This window comes from Artemia sp. Qi Xiang Cuo, chromosome 4, assembly GCF_049724085.1.
Source record: "Artemia sp. Qi Xiang Cuo chromosome 4, ASM4972408v1, whole genome shotgun sequence".
NCBI lineage: Eukaryota > Metazoa > Arthropoda > Branchiopoda > Anostraca > Artemiidae > Artemia > Artemia sp. Qi Xiang Cuo.
The window spans coordinates 50,092,806-50,105,170 of record NC_142797.1 but is presented as its reverse complement, the minus strand read 5'-3'; the positions used below and the strand labels follow the sequence as shown (position 1 = coordinate 50,105,170).

Sequence of the window (12,365 nt, the reverse complement as noted above, 5' to 3'; positions counted from 1 at the left end):
GATCCAAGATTTTTTTAGGGGGGGATAGGTTGATCCAATAAACTTGCGTTAGGAGCAAGTTTAATTAACGCAAACTTGCGTTAATTAAGTAAATTACACAAATATAGACTACGCTAGGGGGGAGGGCACCCCTCGCCCCCTGGATCCGCCACTGAGAAGAAGGAGGGAGTTTGATCTTGTATTGATGCATCAATGATTACATTTTTCTCATACAATTTTTACTTGTTGAGTTATATAATGAGATCTTCACAAAAACAGTACTAATCACGAATGAGGGGCAGAAAGGGTTGATGAGAAGGTTCATAATATTAAACAACAGACTTAGACCCAATTACCACAGAGGAAAAGAAATACAACAGACGTTTTCACTTGAGTTTAAACTCAAAATTGTTTTGCTTGATTTCAAAAAAGAAGAATTAGGATGAAGAAGAAAAGAAACCGACTTAGCCCTCTGAAGAGCGCTGTACTTGAGCGACATCCGTGCGTTTTCGTCGGTGAGGGTTATGTCTACTCCTCCCACCAGATCATACTGATTATCGCATACCAATACCTTCTGATCTGAAAATCATTGTCCAATCAAATTGAAAATGAATCGTATAAGTAACAACGCTTTTTTTGTCAAAAGTAAAGAGTAGGCGGAACGAAAATTAAAAAGGACTGAGTCAACGTTATGCATATTAAACTTATAAACTAGCCAGGATTCTCAATTTTAAAGGGAGCTATAGCCGCCGTTGACTATTTAGTTAAGATACCCAGCCAACGAAATTCTAACATCACTGGCTTCAACGAGCTAAGGAAGGTTTGAGGAATCTATCAGGGGCAGAATTGGTTGCTGAAAAGGAATATAGGCGGGCGCAACGAAAATTTTGTGTGCCAAAAGAGATATAACTTAATTTGCATAATCGATGACGACATCAGCTATATTTTCTATTTTTCGACCTAGATGAGAGGTTTGAACTTAGAATGTGAAACAGAATAAGGTATCGAGAGAGAAAAGAAAAAATGATGAGCACTTTCAGATCAAGCTTCCTAACTGTCCATTATTAAAACATACCTAAGTGGTAAACCAGAAACCAACTTTCATGTACTTGCTTAAGATTTATGTTCAAAGCGGGATGAACAGAGCAATTGGAGCTTCACAGGAAGGTGAAAACACCTTTGCAACTATAACTAAAAGCCACTTGGAATAAATTAAAGTGCACAGATATTGAATCCTAGCATCGTCAGAAGTACGTCTAAAATAAAAAAATTAGCAACAGAAATGGAGCTTTTGATGAAAAAACATGAGAAAGAAAAAGATTTTACAGAAAATGACCACAAATTGTGAATATGTTATACTTCGTCAGGGGAATTATCAAACTTTCCGGCACAATTGCACAAAACATCACAAAATCAAGGAAGGCATTTACAGTTCTTGGTGCACACTTTGCTACACTCACAAAAGAGTTGTGAATATCCCAACAGAAGCAAGAAAGCACTCAAAACAGCAGAAACAACATCTTGTCCAGAAAATTGCCATCCATAACTCAAAAGGTTTGGCAGACATGCTCTTGCAATCAATGAGGTATTCCAGATTACAAGCTGATAGTAAGAACGCTTAAAATGTTCCACAAACGCCCCTTCTGTAGGTGGCAACAGCTTCAGCTCCTTCTTACGAGGTTACAAGCGTACTCGTAAATCACTGAGGGAAAACTGATTAGAATCCCTTCCTTTAGCGCTGACTATCAGCTTTCCTGCAACATCTTGGAAGGAGAACATACTGGCTTCCGTGAAGGTTTCATCTCTCAACTTCAGTATTGCTCACTGAATCTCCATGTACAGACCGCTCCTCTCGGCGGTCTGTACAGACCGCCTAAGAATGTTCGTTTTCCTTTGGAGAAAAAAATAACTCGTTATGTCACACCCCCAAATTCAGTGAATGAACGCCATGGAGTTTAACATTTGCTTCTCCGTTCTCTCGAACAAAAGATCAATGGGGACATAATAATTTAGAAACTTCAAGAGGAGTTGAGGCGCACCATTCTCCCCAGGAAAATGTTGAGGAGACGAGGGAATTGGTCCACTAGTCCCACAACTACATCAGTATCATTAGCACAAACAGTCACCCTTTCAAAGCTGTTTCTGAAGCAAAAGGCAACATGCATAGCCATTCTGGTATCCGCTTCCTCATGTGTGCTACACAGAAATTCCTCGAAACTGAGAAAATCTAACAACTTAAACATACAGCTCTCATCATGTCTTCAAATCCTCCAGACAGCAATACACACAAAGTGCCGGCAGTACTTAAGTTGTTTATACAGTCATATTCATTTGCTTACTATTTTTCATAAATTGCTTTCATCAAATTTGCTTTGCTCTTTGTATTTGCAACAATCTTTGTCCAGTTTCCAATTTTTGAGCTCGTCGAGAAGGAGTAGACTGTCGAGCAGCCACGTAACTGGTGACACCCACTGCAGTCCTTCAGATATATACTGCCATTATTTGGATCAGTGTGACCAAACAGTCTGTCATACGTGTCACCCACGATATAAATTTCACTTGCTGTTTCAGGCATCCCTTTCCACACAGCTTTAAGCTTCCACATGGCATAGATTTCGACGGTTTCACGTTAAGCTGATAGATTTTGGTGAACCAATAGCATGAAGTCGATAACAAAGGCTTCACGCCCATACAAGCAACGTTCCTCTTCGAAGTTCGGGTTTTCAGGCCATTCACATAAGCCACTGACCTCTCTCAGAAAGTCTAGCACGGTAGACTTAACACCACTTCGAAGCGCCAACGTAGAATCCCTGAGCTAAAAAAGTGGAGGAGTATATGAAACGAGTTTAAGGCTCAGAATATTTTTAAGCTGTTTCAATCCACTGTTAGTGCTGGAATCTATCCCATACAGGATTCTCTTCCCTGTCATAAGCTCTGAAAGAACTGCGCTTTGTCCAACGGCATTAGTTTTTTTTATCCCGATTTTCTTGAAGCAGCATCCATTTGGGTTACTTTAACTTTTGAAAAGGCTTTTTCATCCCCTTTGACATACTTGGCTGCAATTAAGGAGCTCACAACCGATGAACTGGCCTGCTGATTGGTTATCACATTCATAAGGATTTCTTCAGTTGCAGTAAAGGGGTCTGTGTGACAGTGCAATACGAACATAGCCGTTTTTGAAAGCATCGTGTGCTTTTCGATAAATTGCAAGCTATCTTCGTGATGCGGAGAATCAAATTCTGATTTTTCATTAATATTAATAAGGTCATACAAAGCAGACGAAAGTGAGGCAACAAAAGGTAGGGTATTAATCCACTTTCGACTGCTAGTTGGCGTGTTGTAACACCAACCAGACAAGAATTTCTTTTCCAATTAAGATTTATGGTGGATTCAACAGTATGATCCGGCAGCACAAGGTTAAACGAGCCTGGTCGCCTTTTCACATTGAATCTAATCTTCGACTATATAAATAAAGTGATGACATTGACGTTCGTGCAATCAGGGGCGGATCCAGGATTTTTTTTAGGGGGGGGGAAATAGGTTGATCCGAATTTTTTTAGGGGGGGGGGGCGCAAAATAGGTTGATCCGATAAAATTGCGTTATTACCAAGTTTAATTAACGCAAACTTGAGTCAAATAAGTAAATTAAACTACTATAGACTACGTTAGGGGGGGGGGGGGGCGCCCCCCTTGCTCCCCTGGATCCGCCACTGCGTGCAATGAGATCGCATTGCTAGGTAGTGCTCCCGTACTCCCTTTCTACTCTTGAAATCCCTCATTAGTGGAACTGGATCTGAAATTGCACTCATGGAGAAATATTCTACCAGAAAAAATGCTCAAAAAAGCTCCCCATAATAAAAATATACTCAATCTTTGTTTTTTTCCTATTTCTACAGATACGCCCCTTTTGCCATTGAAGCAAGGAATTTTGACGCACCACCAGATATTCGTTTTCAGTGCTTTTTTCTGCCCTAGATTCTACATTCAAACCTTCTTTAGCTCATTGAAGCCTGGTAACTATTTCTAGCGATCTTTCTTTATTGTGGGTCCTTGACTAATTAGGGACAAGGCCCGAGGATTTGAAATATCTGAACTTACGACCATGGTAACGACAAAAAGCAGAACGCTTTTCCATCATACGAAAAATAAGAAGTTACGTGGAATAAAGACTTTTCTGAAAACAGTGATTAAAATAGAACCTAAGTGGATATTTCGGTCACATGACCAATAGCATTCGCAATAGCATTCGCAACGAAACAAAAAATATCCCCCCCCCAAAAAAAAAACAAACATAAAAAACGATTTTAAAGGTCGGTAAATAAATTTAGCCTGATCGTAAGTTATATTTTTTATTGGTTTCTTTGCTTTAATTTTTCTTCCATTTCATTGAAGTTGTATCTTAATGATTATTTTCAGAAAAAGCCCTCATTCTCATAGGAACTCCTTGTTTTGTCTTGAGAATGTGAATAATTATCTATCAGATTTGCAGTTTTGATTATGTAATGTCTAATTAAGACACTCATGTTAAAACCCACCTCATTAAACTGATGAAATAAAGGTTATGGAGCTACAGAATATACTAAGAAGCAGAAAAACAGCATAGTTACTTGTTCCTTTCGGCGAAGAGCTTTAAATTGATCAAACAGTTCGTGGTAACGAACTGTAAGTAAGGAGCGACCCGGCTCAATAGTAATCGAAACTCTAAAAGACGGAAATTTGATACCAATAGATACATGAAAAGAATCATGTTTTAATGCTGATTTCAAATATATAAGTTTCATCAAGTTTAGTCCAACTCATCAAAAGCTACGTGCCTGAAAAAAATTGCCTGATTTTCGAAAAAAGGGGGAAACACACCCTAAAATTATAGAACCTTAATGAAAATCACACCATCAGATTCAGCGTATCAGAGAACCCTACTGCTCCAGTTTCAAGTACCTATCTGCAAAATGTGGAATTTTGTATTTTTTGCCAGAAGAAAGATCACGGATGCGTGTTAATTTTTTTTTTTTTCCATGGGTGATCGTTTCGACCCAGTGGTCCTAGAATATTGTGGGAGGGCTCATTCAAACGGTCATTCTAGTTTTCTAGTGCCATTTTTAAGTGACCAAAAAATGGAGGGTAACTAGGCCCCCTCCCACGCTCATTTTTTTCCCAAAGTCACCTGATCAAAACTTTTAGATAGCCGTTTTGTTCAGCATGGTCGAAAATATAATAACTATGTCTTTTAGGATGACTTAATCCCCCAAAGTTCCCGGGGGAGGGCTGAAAGTTATGAACTTTACCCAATGTTTACATATAGTATTGGGAAGTATACAAACGTTTTCAGGGGGAGTTTTTTCTAGTAGTGGGGGTGAGTCGGGGGTTCTTTGGGAGTATCTTTCCACGGAGGAAGTTTTCATGGGGGAAGGGTTATTGCTATGAAGGGGGCGCCGGATTTCCCAGCATTATTTAAAAAAACGATTAGAAATTAATTTAAAAAAAAGTTTTCAACTGAAAGTAAGGAGTAACATCAAAACTTAAAACGAACAGAAATTATTACGTATATGATTGGGTTCGCCTTCTAGTCAATACCTCGCTCACAAAGCAAAAGATTTTTTAGTACTGTCATAAGAGCAATTTATTCTATTTAACGGCCTTTGTGATTAAGGGGTCATTTTTAAAGAATTGGGACAAAATTTGAACTTTAGTTTAGCGTAAAAAGCGAGTTGTTGAGGAGGGGACAGCCCCTTTCATATACGGAATAATTTCTGTTCGTTTTAAATTTTAATGTCGCTCCTTACTTTCAGTAAAAAAAAAAAACTATTTTTTTAAAATTTAATATTGTTAAAAGATGAATAAGGCTACCTAGTTCCATGCAGATGAGACGATATAATTTTATATTAAATTAAAGAATGGATTAAAGACTGTAACTCTTATTTTGATTGTGGTTGTCACTCCCTTTATACTCCTGTTATTTACGCTTAAGTATAGCTTGCGCTTTATGGGCCATTCAGACTTAAGCATTAATATATATATATATATATATATATATATATATATATATATATATATATATATATATATATATATATATATATATATATATATATATATATATATATATATATATATATATATATATATATATATATATATATATATATATATATATATATATATATATATATATATATTTATATATATATTTGTATTGCGTGTGTATCAGCCTTATTCTCTGCGGCCGTCCAAACTGGGAAGAAATCAGCATGCTGAAGACTTTTAAACATCACGTCAGATTTTGGCAGAACACTCTTCGACTTCGGCTTAGCTTTGATTTAAGTTGCACTAAACCTTTTTTTAAACCAATCAGTGTACTGTCTTCGAATTCAGTTTTATCTTTGAATTCTCTAATTACTTGAATTCTGCCAAGAAGACTCATAAAATTTCTAAATTGATACATTGATAAACAGAAATTATCTCTCCATAATAGAGAAGGACTTTCAAAAACTAGCAATGTTGGTCTTGCACAGTGCAATGATGCTATACAGAAAGTCATTGGAAAGAAGAAAAGAGTGGGCCATGTTTTGACACAAAACTTGTTCTTTTTTACAAATTTACAGGCAAATTACTAGCACCTTAAACTAAAATAGTATTCCAACCTTCAAAGTCCATTTTATCACAGAACTAGAGAACTTGCAAAAACTGTAAATTTTTCCTTTTGTAGTGAGACGCTTCATCACATGTTTTGGATCACAAATATTTTGTCAATAATTTCTTCTAAGTATGTAGATATGACGGGTAGTTGTAAAATTCGGATCCTGCATTTATTTGGTCTTAAATTTCTTTCAACTAAGTTGGGAATGGTTCAATATTTTGTAGCCAGATCTTATGAGACATGACTAAATAGTTTCATCTGAGATTCTTTTCTTTCTATGAAAATGAAAACTGGACGAATGGCCCGTAGATAAATAATAATGCAGCATGAAGCAGATATTTTTCTTGCTTTTAATAACAGCATCCTTTAAATTCTTTTTCTTTTCATTTGTTTTTCTTCTGTATCACAATCGCTGTATTTACTGAAGATGTCTGTTCCGTTGGAGCAGAGGAGGTACTCGCAGTCACTTTCTGAAAAATTTTTCATATTGTTGGAAATTGAAGAATAGCTCCTAAATTTTGCCTCTTGTCTTCCAGAAACTATAATATCTCTTCTCTCAAATAAAATTCCATGCATTTGTGGTCACTCCAGAATCTTGCACTCTGCTTTTCGTAAACACTTCATAATATCATTAACCTTTTTTTCTCGTCTTGATGATGCATGACTTGTGTTTTTTTGGCTTTTTGGTTTTATATTCTATCGTCGTCAATAGACTCATTTTTGTTGATGGCAGATTTGTTCGAGCCACTTCCCTTTTTTCTTGAATATGTTCCAGCTTGAAAGGTAGATTATTTATAGTTGTAATAGCAAACTTTGTAAATTGTTTATCACTGCGGTCCATCGATCGAAGACTTTTGAAATCTTATTTTATGAAGAGTCTAAAGTTACCCTTTAAAAGCATAACACTCCCTAGGATGGACAGTATTTTTAAATTTTATGTCAGTATGATTATTTTGTGATTGAAATATAAAATCAAAAAAGTATTAAAGTACGTATTTGGAAAACTTGTGAATATGTAAAGGATACGGCACTAGACTTTACAGTCCCTGTTAGCGGCGCGGATCTCTTGGTACTTCAGTCAGGAAGTGCAATGGGGGGCTTGGGACCAGCCATACTGTGGTTTGGGAAGGCTTCAGACCACTAGACCCCTCCCAAACCAAATTGGCGACACCATGATTCAGACTCCCGTCATGAAGAACATATGGAATTGTAAGTCTAGCGCGCTAACCATTCAGCTAGGATAACCTTTAAATTGCGCATACATGTAATTAAATCTTGAATCATGGATGGTGTTCTTAATTACATTTTAAATATATGAATAGTGTTTATATCCGTATTTAGAAATCATTTATTTAAATAACTTTGACAAAAATAGAAATATACAGAAGCATGGAAAGAATCATAAAAAGGACGAGATCTCGCAGAGAATGGGCCCAAAAGTACTTAAGTATTTTATTTTGCTTCGGTGCAAATTCTTAACACCTAAGTCATCAGCCAGTGTCTACGTACGTATAAAAGGTTTTACGTACGTATCCGATTGAAAGGATAAGAAAAGCAGCTTACCTATAGTTGACTTGATCCGATGAGAAAGTAAAAAATCCAGGCAAAGGTTCTAGATCAAGAGTGCTGATTGTCAAATTTGTAGTAATATCCTTTGACACTTCCGACACGTTAGTATTGTTGTAAGAATGTAGCAAGGGATCCTAAATAAAAGGTAACGCTTAAAAATTCATAAAAAATCAAATATTCCAAGCAAGACCGTATCCAGGGGGCAAGGGGGTTTGAACCCCCTCCACCCCCCCCCCCACACACACACCGGAATGTTTGTCCAACTCGTAAAAACATAACAAAAATGAACATAAACATATTTTTGATATGTTTTTTTAAGTTTTTTTGTAACCCTCCCCCCCCCAAAAAGAAAATCCTTTTGTAAACCCCCCTCCCCGGAAAAAATTCTGGATACGGCCCTGATTCCAAGGTAAGAATGACAATGTGGAGGTATCAAATGTATCGTTTGCTTAGTTTCCAGCTTAGCTCATGATGAATCAGGATAGCGATCGTTAAATCGAGGAATGATTCGAAGCAATTAATTTACGTATATTTTCAGTTTGTTGTTATTATTATACTTAATTTTTTTTGTGATTGGTACTATTGACAACTTGATGATATGTAGCTGGTATTGGCATTATTATGAACCGTCTATAAAAAATAATGTTGGTAAAACCTGGCCAACAGACATGATGCGGTGTCATAAAACGGACAGCAAGATTTTCTGAAGAGAAAGAAAAATACATCAGGTGTCATTTCGCTTGTTGAATAAAACAATTTTTTATGTATTTTAAGCGTTATTTTTTTCAACAGGCTTTTAGTGCCGTGCCCCCCCCCCCCCCAGTGCTACAGTGGAGCAACATTGGAACTGTTAGAATACATACTATTTAGTTAAACCCAACGATATGTAGAATCAAAAGGCGTCTTCTTCCCAATAGACAAATCCTAAACATAACATTATACTAGCTTGTCATCAAAATGTTTTATTTTCAGTTTTGATTCATTTTTTTTACCGAAGTATAGTAAACATTATTTTAAATTCACCTATTTTTTGTGTTGCTGTAAAGCCTCACCCATAGAAGTAGCTTGGATTTATTCAGAGGGCAAATGGCTCGAGATGAGTTGAGGGAGAACGCCAAATTCGGTATATTTTGTTAAAACTTAGCTTTACATTCACTTTGGAAGATGCTTCTATTGGAAGGGAAGTGAATTGGTGCCACTCCATGTATGCCCATGATACCCTCCTTGAAATAAAGTCATGCGTAAGAGTCTGTCAGTTCATGGAGCTCAAAATTTACTGATCAATGTTGACGACCTGAAGCATGCAATCCAAGACGTGAAAAATTACCCGCGTGGAGCCTAGCGAAGAAGAGGCCTACAATCAGAGTATTATTCTGCGTGCGATATTTTGCAAAATTTTTATCAATTTTCACAATTTTTCTGGCGGAAAAAGGTAAAATTTTCACCGCTTTATTATGAATGGAGCAGCAATTGACGATTTGAAACACTGCTTGGCTATTAAAAGGTTGCTTAGAAAAAAGGATGGAATTTCAAGATATTTACAAAATCTAGTGCTTTTTAAACTAAAAGAATATAGAGTATTCTGACGAAAAGCATACCTATAATAAAGATAAAGCATATAAAAGAAGAATAGAGGTTGGCGGGGCTGGACTGAGTGAGGTTGAGTGGTGAGCTCCAGTACTTCTTTAACCGTAAGAGGTGAGTCTATGGCATTAGTTTATTGTATTAAATTTCCCGAAAGCTCTTTCCTGAAAGCTCGCTACGTCTCGAGCTGAGTTTTAGTCTGAGCCTTCCAAAATCACGACTAGTTTCTGATTTCAGCCTCCCAAGTCGAAAAGCTGCTATTCATTATATTTCACAGTTCAAACGGCAGACCCGTATTCTACATATTCTGCCTATAGAGCAATTAAACTTTTTCTACTGTTTCTATGACATATCCTCTGCTTAGTTGTATGTCTTGGGTCTTGTGATGAAGTTGCTCTGCAATGGACTATGGACATTCGTAAGACCGTTTTGTCTTCAATAGCCTCCACACGATCAGTGGCATAAGCAATTTCTTGATCCGACTTTTTAGACAACTTTCGTTTAGAATGACACTATAAGGTTATCTGAGCTAAAAGCAAAATTATCTCTGATTTTAGACAATAAAGAGCACGATGATGCAGTAAGCAATAAGCCAAAAAAGAATGCAAGCCTCTACATCCAAAGCTAAAATATTTGATCTAAGAAAGTAGAAAACATGAAAAAAAGTGGAAGAGCAACTATGGAAATACATCACTAGTCAATTTTACTTTCAAAACCAGTATTAAAAGTCGTTTTCTACACTTCTTTTTCAACCTTTATTATTTCAAAATTTCATTTTCAACTTTCATTTCAACATTTATAGAAAATTTCAAGATTAAGCTGAAACATAGCTTCTTGCAATATATGCAGGAATTAGTTTCAGAGCGTTCGCCATAACGTAACGGGAGGGGCATAGATTCGGAAAAGCCCCAAGAATAAGCAGTCTATATAAAATAACTAAAAGGAAATTAAATAGCCTGAAATATCCAAGAGATGAGGGAGGGGATTGGGTCGACCGGAAGAGACCAAATCTCCTCACATACGTGTTTGATAATTACTGCCGTAAATATGAAATCAGAAATAGTGATTCTCACAATTTTAGTAGTTTCAAAAACAAACTTTGTAAAAACTAAACATAAATTTTCTTATATGATAAACTAAGGCCTCGGTTTCAAGTGAGACCTACTGAAAGTAATTGTCTTCCAATTTGGCTAAAAGTAACCAAATATCTGTTAAACTTTACTTCAGACCTGTAAGAACTATTTAGCGCAATGAAGAAGATTGAAAAACTCAGACCGCCCCTGGTGTAACAAGGTCGGCTTTACCGTCAAATCTAGAGCATTAAAATTCTACATTTTTCTGTTCTCATACTGGACTGAGTAATATATCAAAATTTGAAATACCAAAAATAAACTACGGGGAGCTATGATATATTATTTTCAACAAAAATCGGAAACAACCTAGATAACAATAATATTGCTTGTCGCTACCCCACCTAAAGCCCAGAACTTTCAACATGTGTCCTAAAACGAGGATTATATATATATATATATATATATATATATATATATATATATATATATATATATATATATATATATGTGTGTGTGTGTGTGTGTGTGTGTGTGTGTGTGTGTGTGTGTGTGTGTGTGTGTGTGTATATATATATATATATATATATATATATATATATATATATATATATATATATATATATATATATATATATATATATATATATATATATATATATATATATATATATATATATATATATATATATATATATATATATATATATACCGTTTTTACTCTCCCCTCCTCGACTTCAAGAAAATTCCTGCTTCTTGACCCTTGAAAGAACAATTAAAATGACGTCCTAATTTCTAACATTGACAGAAAAGACATGAATGGATTTCATTTAAGTTTATTTATATGAAGCAGAGAATAGGCAACAGTATAGGCATGAAGAAGCAGAAAAGTTTATACTCAAACAAATTAAACAGATTAACAAATTAAACAGAGCGCATATTTACCTGAGATTGGGAAACAATATTTAACGGGACTAGAGTATTTCCATCTTGAACTGGCGAGATACTGATTGTTCTGAGGGGTGAAGTCTCGGGACTTGGGGGTCGCCACAAATCAGGACCAAAATTAGGATTGTTTGGAATGTAACAGGTGTCCATTCTCTTCTTCTTCCTATTGGTGAAATTCTGAAAAAGACTGTCTCTATTGGTTGCTAAGATTAGGTCAGAAGCTGTGAACGTTGATTAAAATGAAACCTTAGACCTTAGACAAATAAGTGGTTTCTGGGGAAAGGAAATTATAGAAAAATAGACCAAAGATGCAGGTGGGTTCATTCCTTTTAAAAGAAAATTAAATATCAAGAACAAAAGCTGAACGTAGATTTTCATGGAGATTTTCAAAGAAACGAAAAGGCCCATTCAGCTAATAGTGGTTTACTACAAATGCAATTAGTTGCTCAAATAGGAATAAAATTAAACTGTTTAAATTTAGCAGTGTATTAAGTAAAAATTAAAAGATGTCTTTAAAAGCATTTTAAGCTGCAATAAATATAGGTAATATGTCTAAACAAATTTAAAAGGTACATTCC

General features: G+C 35.8%; 1 protein-coding gene across 2 annotated transcripts in view; it reads right to left on the bottom strand.

The window, feature by feature from the left end:
- LOC148953197 (uncharacterized) overlaps positions 1–12,365 on the bottom strand; it is a 128,417-nt gene that overhangs the window by 103,237 nt on the left and 12,815 nt on the right. For both annotated transcript variants that reach the window (XM_089087566.1, XM_089087567.1), the window contains exons 2-3: positions 11,785–11,964; positions 8,180–8,319 (exon numbers count right to left, since the gene is read on the bottom strand). In XM_089087566.1, coding sequence (XP_088943692.1) covers positions 8,180–8,319; positions 11,785–11,937 — 293 coding nt within the window. In that variant the 5' untranslated portion in view covers positions 11,938–11,964. The remainder of the gene's footprint in view (positions 1–8,179; positions 8,320–11,784; positions 11,965–12,365) is intronic.